Genomic DNA, 19,647 nt, shown 5'->3' with positions numbered 1-19,647 from the left:
GATGTCCTAGATAAGAGTCATAGCTAGTGAGTCATTGTTTCCCAAATGCAGAGCTGAGCAGAAGCATAGACTGAAGTGCTTGAACTCAAAAAAACTCAAGAATTTATGAAAATGCAAGTCAAGGAAAAAAGTGTATCAGATAAATAATTTCCCCATGAAATGAAATCTTAACTAAATGTAATGAGATATTTTACAGTAGGACTTCTATGGAGCAGGAAGGATGAAGGAGAAGGGATAATTCTGAGACATTTCTGGCTTTTAAACACTCCTCATACTCATTGAGTTCTTTAGAAGGTTTCTAAAAAGAGAGAGACTAAAATGCAGCTTTTATTTATTGCTATTGTAAGGTAACTATTTAATAAAGGGTTTACTTTAAATCTAACAATTCAGTTCTTTGTACAAATTTACATCTGAAGAAAATGCATTTTGAGGTTTAAACTTCATACCACCACAGCAAAACCAAAAGAATTTTAAGACTTCTTTCATTTATTTTTATTATGTATTTTAAATGGGCAATTACAACACCTCTCCTCGACCTTAATCAGTGAAAGAAAAATTAGGACTTTAAATGATATGAATGTTAATGAAACCCAATCCTTTGAACACTATTTATTTTCATTTAACTGAACTGCCTTGCCATACTTAAAAAAAACATTTTTGCAAAGGTTAAATAAAGTATTTTATGGCAACCGCTGCTGCTTAGTGCCTGTGTAACAAGAAATCTGAGCTGGCCAAAGTTCTGCAATTGGGTTTTCTTTCCCAGTAAGGGAATGTGGTATCTGAGACCTTGTCCTAACTCATTTTATCCCCAAGTGAGAGTCAAGCAAGTCAAGTATGAACTAATGCCTAGAGGAAAGTCCCTGACTCTGAAAGTATGGATTATTTCATATTTCACATTTATCTTACAATCTGCTCTCAGAGTTCTTAAAATTCACTAACTTGGCAAGATGAGAATTATCATGAGGAATGAAACAGTTTCAAAACTATGAAGTCATCCAACATTCCATTAATCTGACACTTGTGTGGCTTGTCCGTGCTTGGGCACTATTCTGACCTTTGGATAACGAGTTCCTCAAGAACCATTCCAGCACTGAAGCAAGTTAGAACATGCCACAATATTAACATACACAAGAGGCTGAAGTCCTAATGAAGTTGTGCTCATACATATTGTTTATAAACACACCCACTTGAAACATTTAGATGCAGAGTTAAAAACAGAGCTTCACTTATCTAAGATGACAAGGTAGTGAGTTGTTCAGGGTTCTTTCCAATGAACACAGTGACATGATTGCTTGTTTAAAATTAGCCACAAAGATTGGGTTTAAGAGTTTTGCAGCATTAAGTGTGAAAAGCCCCCATGATATTGGTATGTTAAGTAAACCAAATGGTTTGCTTCCATCTCTAAACTCCTGGGAGAGGAAATACAATGTCAATAGAACAATGATAATATAGATAGTATTACAAGGCTTGGGGGACATTCAACAGAGCTCAGTGCATGCCAGAAACTTTGTCCCAAGAAACAAAGTTTCAAAGAGCCAAGCCCTGCTGTCCTGTTAGTGACAAAGACTGCTCTACTGCTGACCTGGGTTTGTTTAGTTAGTTAGTTTCTCCTCTCTGCTTCAGCTACAAGCCATGCATTCTTGAGAACCAAGGCTGACAGTAATTCTCCAGGGCTGAGGGAGAAATGAGTTCGAGTCTCACAAGACCCTAGTTCAAATTGTTATAAACTGGATCACAATGGCTCTCAATCAGATATTGCTGACACACCTCACAGTGTGACTACAAATCAAGCAATACGGCATGCAAAACTTAAGTGAATTTTCATGAATAAATGTAGATCATTGAACATATTTTCATCTTTCAAAATATATAAACACCTGGAAGAGAAATTTTGGATTCAAAAATCTGAGAAGTATGGAGAAAAAGCAGGGAAGACAAGCTGTTCCTTGAAAGACAACTTCAGTCAAACAACTTCAATAGCTCAGGGCATCACCTTCAGTATCACAGATTACTAAGATAGACAAAGCTAAATTCAGGTATTCCCTAAACACATGAGGGCTTAACTAGGTACAGAGCTGAGCATAAGAAGAATTCTCCATGCAGTTGAAAACCACGATAAGGCAAGAATTGTGTGAAGAGGTTTATGTGTATTTAAGCAAATATGAGCAGATTTCCTTTTCAGATTTTGCCAGCTAACATGGCAAGGTCTGAAGTGAAGTGGGTCAAGTCAACGTGCCCAGCCCTGACCCTTTACTTAAAGCCCTCCCATGTTCAATTAAATGCCTGAACACAACTACAACCCTTGAACAAAATGGTTAATTTAAGGAAGCCTAACCAGTTGAAAAGGTTTCCAACCATCGCCACATAAGAATTTGTCCCCATATTAAATACCTGACTTCTTCAGGCAGGGCTAGGAAGTAATGTGGCCTGAATCTCTAGAAGGCTACCACCAGTCAGTCATAACAGTACTGATGTAAATGGACCAAGATCTGATTCTGTGTAATGTTCCTAGTTTTCAGCCCAGACTATTCTGAAAAAGCAGCACCAGCAATGTAATGCAAGACTGAAGAACTGGTAACCTGGTTGTTCTTCACAGCTGCTATTCAGACCCTGCAACCTTCCCACAACCACATTCACAACCACATTGTGTATTTCTTTCTGCCTGTATTGAATAGCATATTGCAGTGATCTTAGCAACATGTATTTCTTGTTGTTCCTGCACAGGTGAAACGGAGAAGCACAAAGACTAAAGCAAATGCTAAATGTGTTTGCTTTCTTAGAAGCATTTCATGACACTGAATAAACAAAAGAAGCTTTTGGGAAAAATTAACTGTAAAACCCATGCAGGGGCTCTATTACTTCATGTTTCCACATGAGATTTTTTTCACTGCATGCATGTACACACGTGCACATACACACACACACACCGTGAAGCTACATGCAGCTTCCATTATATGTAAATGCTTATTAAGAACTTGCATACAGAATAATCTCATGCAGATTTCTATGATTCCCATAGGAATTATGGACACTGTCAGCATTCTTAATGATGGGAAAAGCAGATGTCGTGCATGACATTCTTCCCAAGATCCCATTTTGCGGTTTGTCCTTCAACTTCAGCGATGCTAATTCCAAATGTATGCCTTCATTTCAACAGAAGCTTTGTGCCCTTGGTGTTAGGATTAACATCCCAAATGTTGAAGAGGATTTTCCCCTTTAAACCTGACAAGTTATTGCTGTACTTTGGTTTAGAAGCCTGAACTTTTTTGTTGTTGTTTTTGTTTTAAAAAATTGGAAAGGGTGTGGGTGTACAATTCCAAACTGGAATCAAATCTAAACAGTTCTGGCTTTTCTCAGCCTTTTTGTTTATCTCTTGTGTCTCTTGTAGCTAAAGTGTGCAACTCCAGCTGGAATCTGGAAAGTTAAAGATAGCTGAACACATGAATAAAAAACCAGAATCAAGTATTAAAACACCACCCAGATTTAACAATTGCTGCACTTGTAAGGCTTTTTCCTGACATACCTGTGGGGACTTGTGAGAGCGCCAGCTGTACTGGTGACTGTGGAGGCTAGCCAGCAAAACATTTTCGTCAGTGTCCACCTGGCCAAACCGCAGTGTCTCCTGTGTGTCATTACAGATTACAAAATGGCTGAAGACCAACTCTTCTGCCTCAGGGCACTGGTTCTGAAAGGAAAAGGATATGAAAGCCAAACAAGCATCAGATTAATTGCAAGATGTTTGGCAGCTGTCTGCCCAGTGGCAAATGTTTCTGCACCAAAAATCTCCCGTCACAAGCTTTTCCTACAAAGTTTCTTTCCATATCATAAATGGCAAAGCATTTATGGGTCCCCAAAATATTGCTTCATTTATGCTCCCTGAACTGTAAACCACAAGCAACCTAAATGACAATGAAGTCACAATGTTGAAAGATTATTTGTGCCGAATTAGCATGTGTTGGAAACTAAGGATCATTCATAAAACAGACAAGTGTACAGGAGAACAGCTTGAAGAGATTGAATATATACAAACAAAATCTATCCATGCTTCATAATGATACTAAAATCACCACTTCAAAGACAACTGAACTGGTTTTTCAAGATGTATTATGATGTTTTAGAAAAGTAAAGTGTAGTTTTGAGAACTTTTTCAAACTAACAGTGAAACAGCAGTATCAGAATTTGATTTCTATCCAGTCTGGTCTCTGGCACTTCTTTGTTAGAAATTAGGCGCTATTTACAAACAGAAATGTCAAATATCAAATGTCAACCTCCCATCTCATTTTGTTTTCAAATTATTCTGTGTACTGGGCTTAATCCTGCAACAGCTTCTAGAATGCTCTGTTGAACTGATATAAGCAAATATAACATATTTAGGTCTGCTGTTGGCCAGGCAGTGTGCAAACAATATGCAAAGTTGGCAAGTTTAATGTAGCTAAAGGATAATTTGATAGTGCTGTTAAGTCCCGAGAGATAAACATGGTATCTTGAACAAAGCAAAACAGTGATCATTCTAGAACTTATATAAGACGCTTGTCAACAATTTCTTCTCTTCCATAGTAACCATTCCTGGTTCCACACACATCTGGATTCTCTTCTATAAAAACTTCCTATTATTATCTTAAAAGTTAAAATTGCCTGGCAGCATCCATCACAACATTATTCTGAAAAAGTTGCATGAACAATGGCTGTGGATAAATGGGACACATGAGCATGAGGGTGCTATTATACTTGTCTTCTACTTGTCAGTTTTCCACAGGCAGCCACTGTGTAAACCGACTGCTAGGCTAGATACATCCTGGGTCTGATCAAGCATGGCTTGTCTCATATTTTGACTAATATTGTGGAGTAGTACAAGAAAATTAATGTTCTTGCAATAGGGCAAACAAAACTCTGAAGTTTGAGAGAAAATCTATGAAGAACATACTCGCTTCTACATAATCTATTTACTCCACTTTGAAATGCTTCAATATTCTGGAACAATATTCTTATATCAAAATGCATAAGCAGCAGGACATGTGGAGGTGAAACATGGACAGCAGTGCTAAAATCCAGAAGGTAATTGTTAAAGTACATTATGCACATCAGATATTTTAAAGCATTAGGCTTTCAAAATTCATTTTAATTAATGAGGATATTGTTCTGTCTTCTCCCAGTATGGTGGTGATCCTTTTCCTTTGGTTATTTCTGCTAGATCTGTTTTCGGCTAAGAGTGATCAGGCTGGAGCAAAGAGGATACTGACATCTTTTCACCAGTATGATTTACTTGACAGACAGTTTAAAGTCTGTCCCAGGGTTCATTAATCCCAACAATACCTTGTGTTACAATAATGATTTGAAGCTAGAGGAAGAACAAATGGCTATTTTACCACATGTCTTTCAACATGTTCCTACCATTTAAGTAAGTTTTTTCTATCTGAGGCCAACTGCCAATTCACAGTTATCCCGTGTCTAATAATGTAATATGTAACCTTGTTCTACTGCTTTCCATTTGAGTCAATGGACTCAGACAGAAGCTCTTTTCTTCACACTCACTAAATACATGTCTATTCTCTTTAGTTTTCCTTAACTATGTTGCCACTTTTATTTCTCCTCTGGCCATTTTTCCACATCTGATTGCTTAGCAGCTTCATGATGGCCTTCAGCCTCAGAGTTGGATTTATTTCCCAGAGCCTCTTTCTCCCATAGCATCTTCTAGCATCAATAGACAGGCTCTTCCCCTGTTTACTGTTACATCAAGGTTCTGTCAGCAAAATGCCAGAGAACTCATAGAAGCATATAAAAGTAAGGAAGATGGCCAGGCCTCTCTTGCTAGCCAATTCTTTCTTGGCCACCAGTTTTCCACAGAGTTCATTTTGGTAGCTGCTGCTGTCAACACTTCATTTAGACAAACATAAAGGGCCAAATAGTCCGTTCTTAGGTGTGTAAAGTATATGATCTCTTGTTAATTTCCAAAGTTATACAAAATTGCCCTTAGATATATGTGTACTAACACCTTTGGGTTGGCTGGACATCCCCAAGCAAAACTTGGTTTCTATGGTGACTTCATAACCAAATGTGTGCACTCCATTTTCCATTATTTTTTTTAATGTACTACATTCCTGTGCTTTCTCAACATTTCCCCTTGGCTTCATCATTTTCCTTTCTAGATGTAGAATAGAAGATCAGAGGAAAGGGCATGAATCATATTATGTACCCTTCCATGCTGCTTATATACCCCTAGTCTTATCCTCTCTCCCCAATTAATTTGTTGATACATATTCATGTGCACACACACACATGCACTCAAACACAAAATTCACTAGCACAGACTAGGGAAGGTTGCTTGAGGTAGCTGAGGTAGAGCTGGAATTAAGAAGTTTTCCTTTGGGGTTTCCAGAGCTATGGGTTCTAATATTATTAAAATGTTTAATTTGGCCCTACTTTCATAAACATGCTCTATAAAGAGAATGAAGAATAACCAAATATCCACATTTTATAAGCACTGGAGATTACTATAGAGCATCTGTATATACCATGCACAGTAGTATCTGGGGAAAGCAAAGCAACACTGACATTCCTGGTGTCACTTCAGAGCACAGAGTTTGTTTTGGCTTTCTGTAATGGTGGATCTATGACTTTATATTGTCACGTTGCCATACCCACATGCTCAAAGAACTACCACAAACATGGATTTTCTTGTTAAAGATTTATAAAATGCTCTTCTTTAAAAGACGGATTTAACATCTGAGGAATTTGGTATGTTACAATCAAACATAGATAAGAATATATAAAGCATTTTCTCCCTAAGGAAGTTATCTAATGGATTTTCTTGTTAAATCTGCAGCCAGAAAACCTGGCAGCTTAGTATCGCAAGATGGTTGAAACTCATCTTAGTGGAATACATTAATCTGAAGTTTTATTGTCAGTTTATTGAAGTGAAGAAAATAATACAAATGCTATTTTTTTTATTAAATGTGTTTGGAATGTTTCAACGGCAACAAGGACCAAATTGAAAAATAACACATGTTTTTATGGTTATGGGCTATAGATTGAAAATGTATGTGGAGAATGCAAAGCTCCATAAACTTTTCTATTAACTACACATATTCTTAATATGTGATTAAACTCCACTGAACTTAAAACTACAAAGCTAAATTTAGTATCAAAAGCTGCAGTCCTATAAACAATATATGGGGTAAACCTCACTCAGCACTGTGGAAACTAGTTCTGGGAAAGTGTATGTGTGTATGTCTATAGGATTGTGCTGTAAACTAAGGCTAATTGGTGATGTGCAAAACTGTTCCCTTTGACCCTACCAACATCAAAACACAGAGGAAGTCACTGACCATTTCACAAATAAGGGAAATAAAATGTCTTTTCAGTAGCATGTAAAAAATAGATTCCACATGTCAATATTACTCATATTTTCTATGTCATATTAATAGTATGTAATAGATAAATTTAATGCTATACTGCAGTGCATGCGCTTATGTAACTGCAAAGGCCTTACTGCTGGATGGTGCCAAATGTGTATATACCAGATGACTTCTGACCTGAGGTCAGCTTTTAAAGTGCACCACATTTCTGGTTCAGGGCCAGAATCTGGAAAACAGAGTGTTCCAGGTAATAGAGCAGTTGGCTGTCCCTAATCTAAAGAATGGAAACAGGATAATCTCCAGAAATGTTAAGCAACTGTTTCTGAAGAGGCTACAACAGGAGGGATCATCATAGTAGAAATCAAGGTCCTTGCCTAGTTACTTTTAATTTAACCTTTCCAGCTTAAGATATATTCATCTATGTGCTTAAGAAGTATTTTAAATAACAAATGTAAATAAACACATACATTTTGAATTTAAATGTAAGATGATTAGAGTAGGGAGTCATCCTTTTTTTTCTTGTCTATATGAGGATAAGGTGTTGAGAAGTGTGATTGTTTTTATACATAATAGGAGTCATTTAATACAGCCAGATTTCACTTTCCTTTCTTCCTACTGTAGAGAGGCACACCTGGCATTACACTATTACCTTTTCAGTGCCAGGAGAGATTTTTTTAATTGCTAAAGCTTTTTAGTCTTTCTGGTTTTTGTCTGTCTTTTTTTTAAAGTATAGAGTGTTTTAAAAATTTCATATTGCTGCTGTCTTTTACTTTGTTTTTATTCCAGTTTTATTCTATTGCAATTTTCCATGTTTTATATTTTATTATTTATTTTATTTATTAAAACATTTTTATGCCGCCCCATTCGCCGAAGCCTCGGGGCAGCTTACAACAATAAGTTAAAATAATTATAATATAAATCAAAAATATAAACATTAAATTAAAAATACAAAAATACAGTATAAAATAAGCCGCCCTGGCCAGATAAAATCCAATAATATTAACAGTTACTTTGTCATCGTTTTGTCTACTTGTTTGCTTCTTACATTAATACCCTGCCTTTTTTCCCTCTTGCAAGGAACCCAAGGTGGCTTATATGATCCTATTTTTTTCTATGTTATCCTCAGAACAACCCAATGAGGTTGGTTAGGCTGAGTCACTTATTGGCACAAAGTTACCTAGGGAGTTTTACAGCTAAGCAGATACTAAAACCAAGATCTCTTCAGCTCCAGTTCAACATCTTAACTGCTACAAAACACTAGCTCTCAAATGCATGGTAATGTTTACAGTGTTTTCCGAACTGCTTTAGAAAGCTTCAACACAGAAACAAACTAATATTCTTTATGCCAAAGGAGGACTACGTGGTGGGTATAGTTGGATACAACCCAATATTCTCATCAAATCTGAGAAGTCAAAACAGAGTTCCCTCTCCTTCACTAGTGTTCTTATATTTTATTGATTATACTATATGACGAGAGAGGAGACCCTGAAGTATTCCAACAGATGGAGAACTAGAGGAAATGGGGCAGAGTAATCTAATCTACCTTCAATATGCATTTTTAAGCTCCTGAACAAAAGAAGTGGTGAAATGTCAGAGAGGTTTGTGGGTGTTCACAGCCCACAATGCATGTACTGAAAATCTCAAGGCACAAGGACAATAATTTTATCCTCCTATGATTAAAAAGTAGGAAAAGCTGATGACATGAACTGGCATTGTGAATGATCTTGAACCATCTTAATACAACTTAGATTCACAGGATTTGGGATGATTGTGTATAACAGGAAACTGGATTGCCATCTAAGCAACAAAAGAGAAAATATTGCTAGTGCAACTCCTTTGGTAAGGCATCGGTCAGGGAGGTGTGTGAATGTGTGCTGGACCTTAATTACTATGAACAAATAAACTGAACTTAACAAAACTGGGCTTTATACTAGAGTCAGGTCAAGAGATCAGCTACACAAGGACTCTAAAATGGGAATTGATGGAATAAGGCACAGGAATAACAATGCTGGAAATCAGAAAACTCAAGTATTGATCAGCAACCAGAACTTTTCCTGCCAATGCAGTCTAAGAAACAGCATGTTGGACCCAAACAAAGAGTTCCCTGTTCAAATTCCTGATCAGCTGCCAAGCCTACTGCAAGTCTTCTAGCCTATCTACACAGGCTTTTTGCAAGGTTTAAATATATTGTAATAAAACAATTTTGTATAATTATTAAAACTAAAGTCCTTTTGTTGTCATTGTCAAGGATGTAGAAATGGAAACCTCTTTGAAATATCCAAAAGCAGCATTTGTAAGAATAAATCACTTTTCTGTCAAAAAAAAAAAAAAAAAAAGGAGTACCACAGTACTTGCTTTTATCTACTTAAAAGGGCAGATACAAGTATGGATGTAAGCTGTCTTTCCTCACTGAACTTACTGAGTCACTTTTCATTTCTTCCACTCATCTAATGTGTGCAGCATAACACACCAAGATGGAATCAATATAAGTGGTCTATTTTTTACCTTGCTCTGCAGGCTCTTCAACAAGTCACACAAACTTTATCTATAAGGATGTATTGGTGACCATTAGAACAACTTGTAACCTCTAGCCAGTTTGAATACTTGCTTAGTCAACCGACTCTTAAGTCACCTCTGGCCAGGCTTGTATCATTTTTAGAAAGCCCCTCCTCAGTTGGAACAGATTGTACAGAGAAGCAAAAGAGGGGCTTGAATGAGCAACAAACCAGCAGATAACCAAGATGAAAAGCCGTTCTTGCTCTATACTCAGAGTAAGGAGAAAGAGAAGCTGCATGAACACTCCTGTATGTCTGTGTGGATCATTCTTGCTCAACACACAATGCTGATTTTATTCCAAGACTTACCAGGTCTCAGCCATTTCACTCTTACGACTGAAAGCCTCTCAGCAATTAAGGAGGGATTTTTCTGCTTCATTGAATACCATATAGCATGTCCTTATGCATTCAGGGTAAAAATGCAGTTTCCACACAGGCTTTGTCTCTGGCACTTGTTCCTTTTAAATTGGATACTACTAACAAGTGAACATGCTGCTTTTCCTACTTCTCTTTCATTCTATGCCCTGAAATGCCTATTTCTGGCATGCAGGGGGCGTTATGCAAAAAATTTACTTGACCATTTGCTTTTGCATTCTTGCTGCCAGAAGGGAGAAGAGGATCTGCAAAATGAGAGAGTGTTCAGAGCATTGACCAGCAACTCTGAGAGACCACCATGCCTTAGCTTGTCATTTTCCTGTACTCATTCTGAGAAACCTCTAGAAAAACCAACTACCAACTGGAGCTTTATGTTGATTACTAGCTCTGGGGTCTTTGAGGTATTGACTACAATAGCAAGCTTTTTGAATCACTAAAACCCATCAAGATGTATGGAACGTAAGTTTCAATGGCTCAGAAAAGCTCAAGGCTTTCCAGGTTGTTCTGAAGGCAAATCATTTCTTGGGAATGCCACCTATACATTCAGATCATTAACCTGGATTTTAAGACATAGGCTTGGGATTCAGGTTGATAAATGTAGTAATGTGTAAAGCATTCTTAGCAGCAAGAAGGACCAAACTTTTGTCAAGAGAGAGAGAATACAATGATCTGATAGCCTTGTTTTACATGTGCTTGTACTTTTCTACAATATCCTAACCTCCCTGGCAGAGTGATAATGAGATAATTGACTGAGTCAGATTTTCATTTCCTTATGTTTAAGAAGTGACCACTAATAAGTTCTGTGGCACTTCAGAGAAAACTTAATAAGACTGTCCTGGTAAAATGGTTTACATTTCTCCTAAAGAATATCCAGTGGATATTAACTTAGGGTATTTTACTCAACTGACCCAGTCTACAGTTTTACTTTATTTTAAATATAAACATGTATGCACATGTACTTAAAATATAGTCCTTTAAAATAATATAGTCAATATGCAATTTTCCAGTGTATTTCTTTATTTTAAGGGACTATATTTTTCAAGAAATAACTAGAAGTGCTATGTACAAGTGATTCAGTTTTACATATTTTCATTTTACTTACATAATCTTACATATTTTTTTAAAAAAACTGATACATTTTTCCCATGTTAAGCATATGTTAATTTTACACACACATGTATATATGTATGCATGCATATAAAACATGTTGCTGCAGTTCAAACTGCACATATCTGATAGCAAATAGTTTTTTACTGGAGCATAATTTTGTTGGCAAAACAACACAACCCTCCAAGAATTCTACCATGAGTGACTAAGCTTTGCATTTAAATGTATCTTAATATCACCAGTAGAACACAATCAGGCTAAAGTTAGAATGCTAATGTCCAACTGATTTAAATGGGACAGTTGATCAGATGTTTAAAATTCAGCACATTAAAATGCTTTGGCTGGTTTGCACCTCTTGTGAGATAACAGTACAATCTTATACAGGTTTATTCAGACATAACTATTACTGAGTTCAATGAGACTTGCTTCCAAGTAGATTTGCAAGGGACTGAGACCTTGGATTGCAAAACAGTCACCAATGCAAGGGAATTAAAACATTAAAAAATAATCCATCATCCTGGGATTTGAACATGTGACCCAGAATTATTAAGCAAAGAGCCTAGTGAAGTCTTTAAAACCTAATCTACTCCTAAAACTTCCATCATTATTTAAGGGAAAAAAATTAGTCTACTTATTTGGAAAAACAAATACTGACAGAGGCTTCTGTTAATCTTGAACTCTTGACCTTAAGGTGTAAGGCCAAATTGTTTTATGCTTTATATGTCAGCTCTCATCTATACTGTATACAAAATTACTTGTCTCGGATACTGAGTGAGAAAATGTGAAGGATTGAGCTAATGGTGGCATTCTTCTGAATTATGTGTTGATTGTGAACACGATACACCAAACAACACTTAGCAGTGGGAAGTTAATTTTTGGTATGTGGCAGAAGGGAAGCCACATAAGGAACATGTTGTTCACAATTAACGTTAATAAGCAGTTCTAAGCCCACTTTTGTGTCTGATGTCCCCTAATTTAAAAGTAGGGTGAGTTTTTAATCAAGAGCACTCTGAGCTAGAGACCCACCCACCACATCAGAAGTTGGTGGCAAGAGCTCTCGACATGAGAGGAAACGAGAAAATTACAACAACAATTACAGAAGCATCTCCTCCTGTGGGCCATTTGAACATTGCCACTACCATGTATAAATCAGACCCAACTACTCACAGAATGTACCTGTCAGGAATACGCTGCTATGCAACATATGGCTCCACTTAATCAAATATACAATTCTGTTGTTTCCAAGCCAGAATATTCCTTTAAGGCACCCTGTAGTCCAAGTCAGTCATTCACACTCTGATGTGGTCTCAAACATTTAAATATTTATACACTGCATTTTATTTATATGTATATGGAGTCTGAGAGACATTTTAACTGCACAAAGCAATGAACCTTTCTGAAGGCCATTTTGCAGTAGTTGCTGCCCCACCAGCCCGTGCGTAACAGGCCTCATCCAAAACTCTGTTTGCTTGTTTTCTGTTAAGCACATTGCTCAAAATATGACAAAAAGCAGAAATTGGAGCTACAAAGACTCTTTTTTCACAGTGATATTTGAACCAGCTGTAAAGATTTAAATCACACTAGCTCTTGTTTTATGAACGTCCTTTTACAATAAGAAAACCATGGAATGCCTTGAAAAAAGAAACTCTGATATGAAACAGATGTTTTATCTTTTCTAGCTTTACTATTGTAGTTTTGTGATGGGCAATTAATGCACAGAACTTCATTTATGTATTTGGACTGTAAAGAGAACTGTTTTCCTGCATGTCTGGATAGCCCGGAATAATTTAAGACACTGAATAATTACAGAAAAGATCTGCACATACTGTGATTGTTTTGGATCACTACTTTTTCACCTAGAGAATACAACACAAAATGTAGTGAATGGCCTTAGTGAAATTAGGGAAGGTAACATGATGTGACCTTGATACTGGTAATGTGGTTCACATAAGGTACTAAGAACCATGATGCGGTTCTTAGTACCTTATCATATACAGCAGAGAATTTTATTACATACAAAATACTATTATTGTATATTACAATGATTCATCATGTCAGATTCTGTTCACAACTTCACAAGCTTTTATCCATCCAAAATGGCTCATGGAACTTGACTTTCTCTGCCATAATTTTATAATTTCTTATTGGGAAATGTTAGTAACAAAGTGACTGACTGGATTTCCCAATGCTTTTGCTATACTTTCCTTAGACTTTTAGTCCTACCCAAGAGAGTTGCACTCTCCTACTTGAAGGGATGAAAAACCTGCCATCATATATCTGAGCCAATCCTGCCACCAATTACTGTGAGTCAGATTAGATGACACAATTCTGACTCTTCAAGCCTTTGGGTTGGATCCAAAGAAGTGAGAACATTTCTACATGTAACCAGATTACTTCCCTTTGCAAGAATAGCCCCTGCTCTGAAAACCTGCTTTTGAGGATCAAAACATCTTCTGGAAAGGCCTGGGATGGGGCTATAGCCTAAGTGAGAACCGCCAGAGCATTTAGGGGGTAAGAATGGAAGTGTCTTTCTACTTTTTGAATCCAAACAGTGGTTTAGAGGATCAAAAAAGTCCCATGGGCTTACATGATCCTTCTCCCATCCCTGTTTTCCCCAGATTCAGTTAGTGGCTTAGTGCAAACTAAGTCCTGTTACATCTGAACTGACAAACTATAGTTTGCATTTGATCTCCAATAAGAATTTAAAACCACAATCAAATAATGATTTACATTTCTGGTGTGACAGGCTTACTTGTTGAGATCTACAGGAAAACTTTGGTTTCTGCTAAAGAATAAGTAACACCCAAAGTTTGGTCTTGAAACACTAAATCATGGTTTGGCAATACATGTGAACTGGCTCACTGTATTCTATTTGCATGCCTACTCTTTCCATTTGCTTTGAATAATATTTGTAGTACTGCAGCAAGGGCTTGTGGGTGGTCAGCTTATCTCTATCCCATTTTGTCATGCTATTAAGCTATTGATAAAATCTTGAATCAGATGGAGTTTTTCATTTCATATTTTAAGGTTTTTCTTACCTGTTGCCAAGCTTGAATAGTTTTATGCAGAGAGTGAACAGTATGTTGCCCAAAACTGATGAATATGGGATCCACCATCACATGTCCATCTAGTAATTTTTCTATTAAATTGCCAGAAACCGCAACCTGCCCAAATATGCCAAATGGCTTTACAACAGCCTGCATTGTTGCATTTCTATATTCTAAAAGTTTGCAGTCAATCCTAGCAGAGAACTGGATCTCCTTGAAGACTGATCCATCACTCCACTGTCTCAAATATATATGTGGGTCTTTGAAAGAAATGATTGAATATTCTAGTTCAGAAGGCACACTTTTATCAGATATAAATGGATGAAGAAACTTTGGTGACACTGTGGAAGAAAAAAAGGAGGGAGAATCAAATACAAATAGATACAACAATACAAATGGAGAATGAAAGAGTTGAGGAGATATAGAATGATCAAGGCACAAATTTTCTAGAGCAGATCAATTTATTTTTTTACAATAAAATACAATGTACTTGTTGAACTTAAATAGTAACTATTCTATGAAAACGCTATCTCATTTGAAGCAACATAACCACCCTAGACATTAAAATCAAACCTGAAATATTGGGCTCAAATCCAATGCATGTTTTGAAAGGAAAAAAAAGGTCTTACAGCCCCCAGTCAGCTGCATGTGAATGCTGAGAAGTGCAAGATTTTTTTCTGTCAAAACATGCATAGGAGTGTGTATTTAAATACTAATATTGAAGAATAACATTTTATTTGCTAAAGATTCAATGCAAAAAAGGAATAGTACACTTTTGTCTGTCTAAAGGAGGGCATGTTTATCTAAGCCTTGGAATCATACCGCAGAAACACTTTATATATTTTTTTTCACTCTAAATTGCAAATATTAAGCATGTCCATTTGACACCTTAAAGGTTTTGCTTTTTGTGTGTAGTAATGTAAGCATGAGATCCAAGACATGGTTTAAAGGCACATGTTATAGGATTCTTATAGCACCAAAACAGGTCAGGGTCTGGTCAGTATATAGATGAGAACTGTCTGGGAACTCTATGTTCATATCTTTGAATTCTATAATGCGGAAGTAGTGTTACGGGAGCCCACTAGAGCTGGAGCCCCAAAGCTCTGGATGGCCATCTGCCCCACCATCCTGTTGTCCATGGGCTCTTGTTGAAATAAAGTTAACAGCGCACTGATGATCTTGGTTGTATCTAGCTCTCCTGGATTAGCGGGCCTTTTGCCTATACATGCTTTAACTCCTACTGTCCCCTCCCTGAATCATTCTGCCTAAGACGTTTTCCAAGAATTAAATGTCCTCCTTTCCCGTCTGTGTATCCATTTTTACAAACAGGAGGTGTTATGAAACAGGTCATAAAACAGGTCATGACCTGGTAATGATTCATAAACTCTAGAGGATTTTTTTGGGTGCTGTGGGCCTGAAACCTAGGTCATTTTGTTATAAACCACAACTTATGCAACAGTATCAAAAAGTTGGGGTATAAATGCAGTAGTGAACATATTTTATCTGTTATGTAGAAATTTGTGTACCAAGGTCCAGCACTAAATGGGCCATTGGTTATTACAATAAGACTACCACTACAGTGATATTAATGATGGTGATGATTACAGTGGCAGTAATACAGTACTAAAATAAATTACCACCAAACGACAAATATTGCTAATCAAGATTATCCATGTGGGAAGTAGGAACCTGTACTTCAGATAAAAGTAAACTAGAGAGGTTGGGAAAAAATGTTGGAAACCAAATTAGTATTGAAGGTATACTTCAGATAAACTCATCAATATTGTTTGTTTAGATATATGTGCAAACTGAGGAAAATTCAATTAGAATGGAAATGGTGGGGGTCAACATCTGGTGAACATATAAAAGACTCGGCAAAACAAAATATATCCTATTTTCAAGTGAATAAAGGCAAGGTATCAGGAGTCAGTACTGTTCGAGACACAATAAGGAATCATACAGAATTTTAAAAATGCACACATTATTTTAAAGAAATGGGTACCCAATGTATAAAACAATTCATTTTTATTTTGCAAAAAATCATTATTCTAGAAATCAGTAATATTTTGTGACTGCTAGTCTGTAATAGCCAAAACTTTGGATACTTAATTGTCCCACTGTGAATAAATCAGCAAAGAAAACAAGGATAATTAACAGCAGCCTAAGAAAAATGCTTTCTGAAAAAGGAAATTACATATGCTAACAGGAGCTGTGTTTGGTTCAAGCTGCTTTTGCTTTTTTCATTGTCTGACATTTGAAATGTCGAAAATATGGAAGTGGTTGTGTCGACTCATACAGAGCTAAAGGAAGTGCAAGTCACTGTTTTCAAGCCTGCGTATATTAATCTTATTTAAATGTGTTATTCACTGTATTTTACTGTTAGAAGAAAAAAGACAATACTATTCCAGTAAGAAGCCTTGCTTTTTCAACGTGCTTAGATATTTGTTCATCTTTCCTGGAAAGCATTATTTGAAATCAGACAAACATAGCAAGCTTTCTGGGAGTAAGACTGCCATTAATGCAACAGCGCATAGTACTGAACAAAAACAGATGGACTTTCCCCATTTCCTTTCAGACTAACAACTGAGCTTCCAGTGCTTAGAGTTTTCTTTAGGATCTTTGCTAAAGTGGATGTAAAAACTTTCAGCAGCAGAGCAAGAATGCAAGCAACTGTAAAAAGTTGAACTATTTGTATCAGATGGTTCGGAATAATGTGAGGGGGGCACTTGTGACTGTTAGTCAGGGCTTAGAAAACGCAACACCTTCTGCAGTTACTGGACTGAAACACACTCTCTTCCCTATGCATTCCTGCTACCGATAAGTAGGTGTAAGTTATCTGAGCATATGGTTCCAGGAATGAATAAAACTGCAAATATAAAGCAGGTGGGGCAAGGATGAATAAATGCTGAAACAACCATTATAGTCTCCTTCTTGAGAGTATATCATGCATACCTGTGCCCAGCTGATCCAAATGGTGGCAAAGGTGAAGTTCCAAATGAGCAAACTGGATTGAAACCCCAAGGGCAGGCACAAACCAGGGAGTAAAGCATGAATCCACCCTGGTACAGGCTGCTAATGCAGTAGGAGTTACAAGCTGATCACAAGCACTTTGTGAGCCTGATTCACTTTCAGAGCTGTAGAGGGAAAATATGGTGAGAGAGTTTTTTCAACATATCCTGGTGCTTTGAACCTTCATGATGCTGCACCTTGGGCATAAGCACTGAGAAGCCCATGAACACTTTAACTAACTACAACCAACGGGGCACACACTGCTTCTTGGTAGAGCTTATGAGGTGGCAACTTCAACTCATTTACCTCTTTTAATTTGAGGAGGGTGAATTAAATTATTTTCCAAAATATTCATGCCTGAACTAGGAAAGAACTTAGAGAATTCAGAAAATCTTAAACACTGTAGCATAAGTGTTCATTTTAATAATAAAAGGAATTTTTAAAAAAAAATTCATCACAGTCTATCATTCAAGTACAAATAGTATACTTTTCTCAGGTGATTTTCATTTCCTTCAGATTTACACTTAAATTGCCTTGTATTGCACAGCATATTTTGGGAAAAACAATTTAGACAAAAAGGAATATCTAGATTTTAAGATAACAACTTAATTATAATTTTGAATTTAAAATTTAAATTTAAATCTTAATTTGATATTACAGTTAAAATACTATTGCATCACAGTTTCAGAGTTACAATCCGTGGCACTATGAAACAATTCCAAAAATTATTCAGCAATTGTCCTTAAACATCCACAAAGCTCTAAGCTTGCAGCCCTATACTTCCTAAATGGGACTAATACCATGGTATAAGTGTGTGTATTTAATGGATGGCAATTGTTCCTGTTCTTTTTGCTCATGGCTTTAAATTTAACAAAAGCAAATATTATATTTTTATTGATAATAATTGTATTTATGTCCAGGCTGCCTGGTTTTAGAACAATTGGAACACCACTAGCACAGCCATTTTGCATTTATGCAAGACAAGAAAAGGAGAGAAGGAGGTAGGGACATTAACTTGAGCATTTTATAATATTTCACAAGAGCACAGAAGGACACCAGCAGCTAGCCTCAGCATTTCTAGGTCTTGCAAAAATATTTCCATGCAACTAAACTGCTAACTTAGAATAACAATATTGTGATCCAGTATATGAAGTCTACCTGCTCATTCATTTTGATAACTTCACTCCATAATCCCAAATAAGGCATTAATCCTTGATTCTCCAGTGATGCAGCTGTATGCTGAAGTTTGTCTCTCCAGTTACACTGGGTCTAGTATTCCCAAGCAGGTATCTTCCCATTTCTGCATCATGCTTACCCAGCCAAAAGCTACTCTCACTCCTCCATTAAAATTTATAATCTGGCCTTCAAGGTAAGTTATATCACACTGGTTTCTTTACAACACCCATCAGCACTGCTGTCTAGGGAATAAAATTATACTGCACTTTCTCCAGAGTTCTCACATTATGCTTATCCAGTGTGATGTCTTAATGCCTGGAGGTACCTCTGAGTACAATTATACTTTCAATGGAAAGGATATTTTCCATGAAAAAAAATTCACTTAGTTTTGTCAAGGAGAGCCAGTGTGTTGTAGTGGTTAAAAGCATGGGACTGGGACTCAGACGATCTGGGTTCTAGTCCCCACTCAGCCATGGAGCCAACTGGGTGACTTTGGGCCAATCACAGACTCTCAGCCCAACCTATCTCACAGGGTTGTTGTTGTGGGGATAAGATGGAGGAGGTGAATGATGTAAGCTGCCTTGAGCCCTTTGTAGGAAAAAGGCAGTATATCAATTGATAAATAAATAAATAAATAAAGTTAATACTGGCAATAATAATAATAATTCAGAGAATATTTTAATGAAACATTAGAATAGTTTAAAGTTCCAAATGAACATATAACAAAAATTCTGAATTCAGTTGAAAATATTTTAAAAATCTACTGAAATCCGCAAGATTTAGTCCCAATTCCCAGGAAGTTCACATTGCTTTAGTAATTTTCTGAATGTCCCATATTCATAGGAATTAATCTTGTCTAAAGTATACAAATTCTCAGTGATGGAAAATGCATTCCTTCACTATTAAGACCAACAAATCATTTCCAGACTCTTTTATTTTACCTGTTTCTGTCTGTCTCTTGCCCCTGCCCCCACCATACACACACACAGAGTGCAAAATCCATTTTCCTAATTCATCAATTGT

General features: G+C 36.7%; 1 protein-coding gene across 1 annotated transcript in view; it reads right to left on the bottom strand.

Moving 5' to 3' along the window:
- VPS13B (vacuolar protein sorting 13 homolog B) overlaps positions 1-19,647 on the bottom strand; it is a gene marked incomplete at its 5' end in the record, with an annotated part of 380,746 nt that overhangs the window by 50,701 nt on the left and 310,398 nt on the right. The window contains 3 exons of the mRNA XM_044421459.1: positions 3,524-3,685; positions 14,431-14,780; positions 17,392-17,573. Coding sequence (XP_044277394.1) covers positions 3,524-3,685; positions 14,431-14,780; positions 17,392-17,573 — 694 coding nt within the window. The remainder of the gene's footprint in view (positions 1-3,523; positions 3,686-14,430; positions 14,781-17,391; positions 17,574-19,647) is intronic.

The sequence above is a fragment of the Varanus komodoensis genome, unplaced genomic scaffold (genome assembly GCF_004798865.1).
Source record: "Varanus komodoensis strain SLA01 unplaced genomic scaffold, ASM479886v1 scaffold12, whole genome shotgun sequence".
Lineage (NCBI taxonomy): Eukaryota > Metazoa > Chordata > Lepidosauria > Squamata > Varanidae > Varanus > Varanus komodoensis.
The sequence above is the reverse complement of the archived record's forward strand: the minus strand, read 5'-3'. Positions and strand labels throughout refer to the sequence as shown.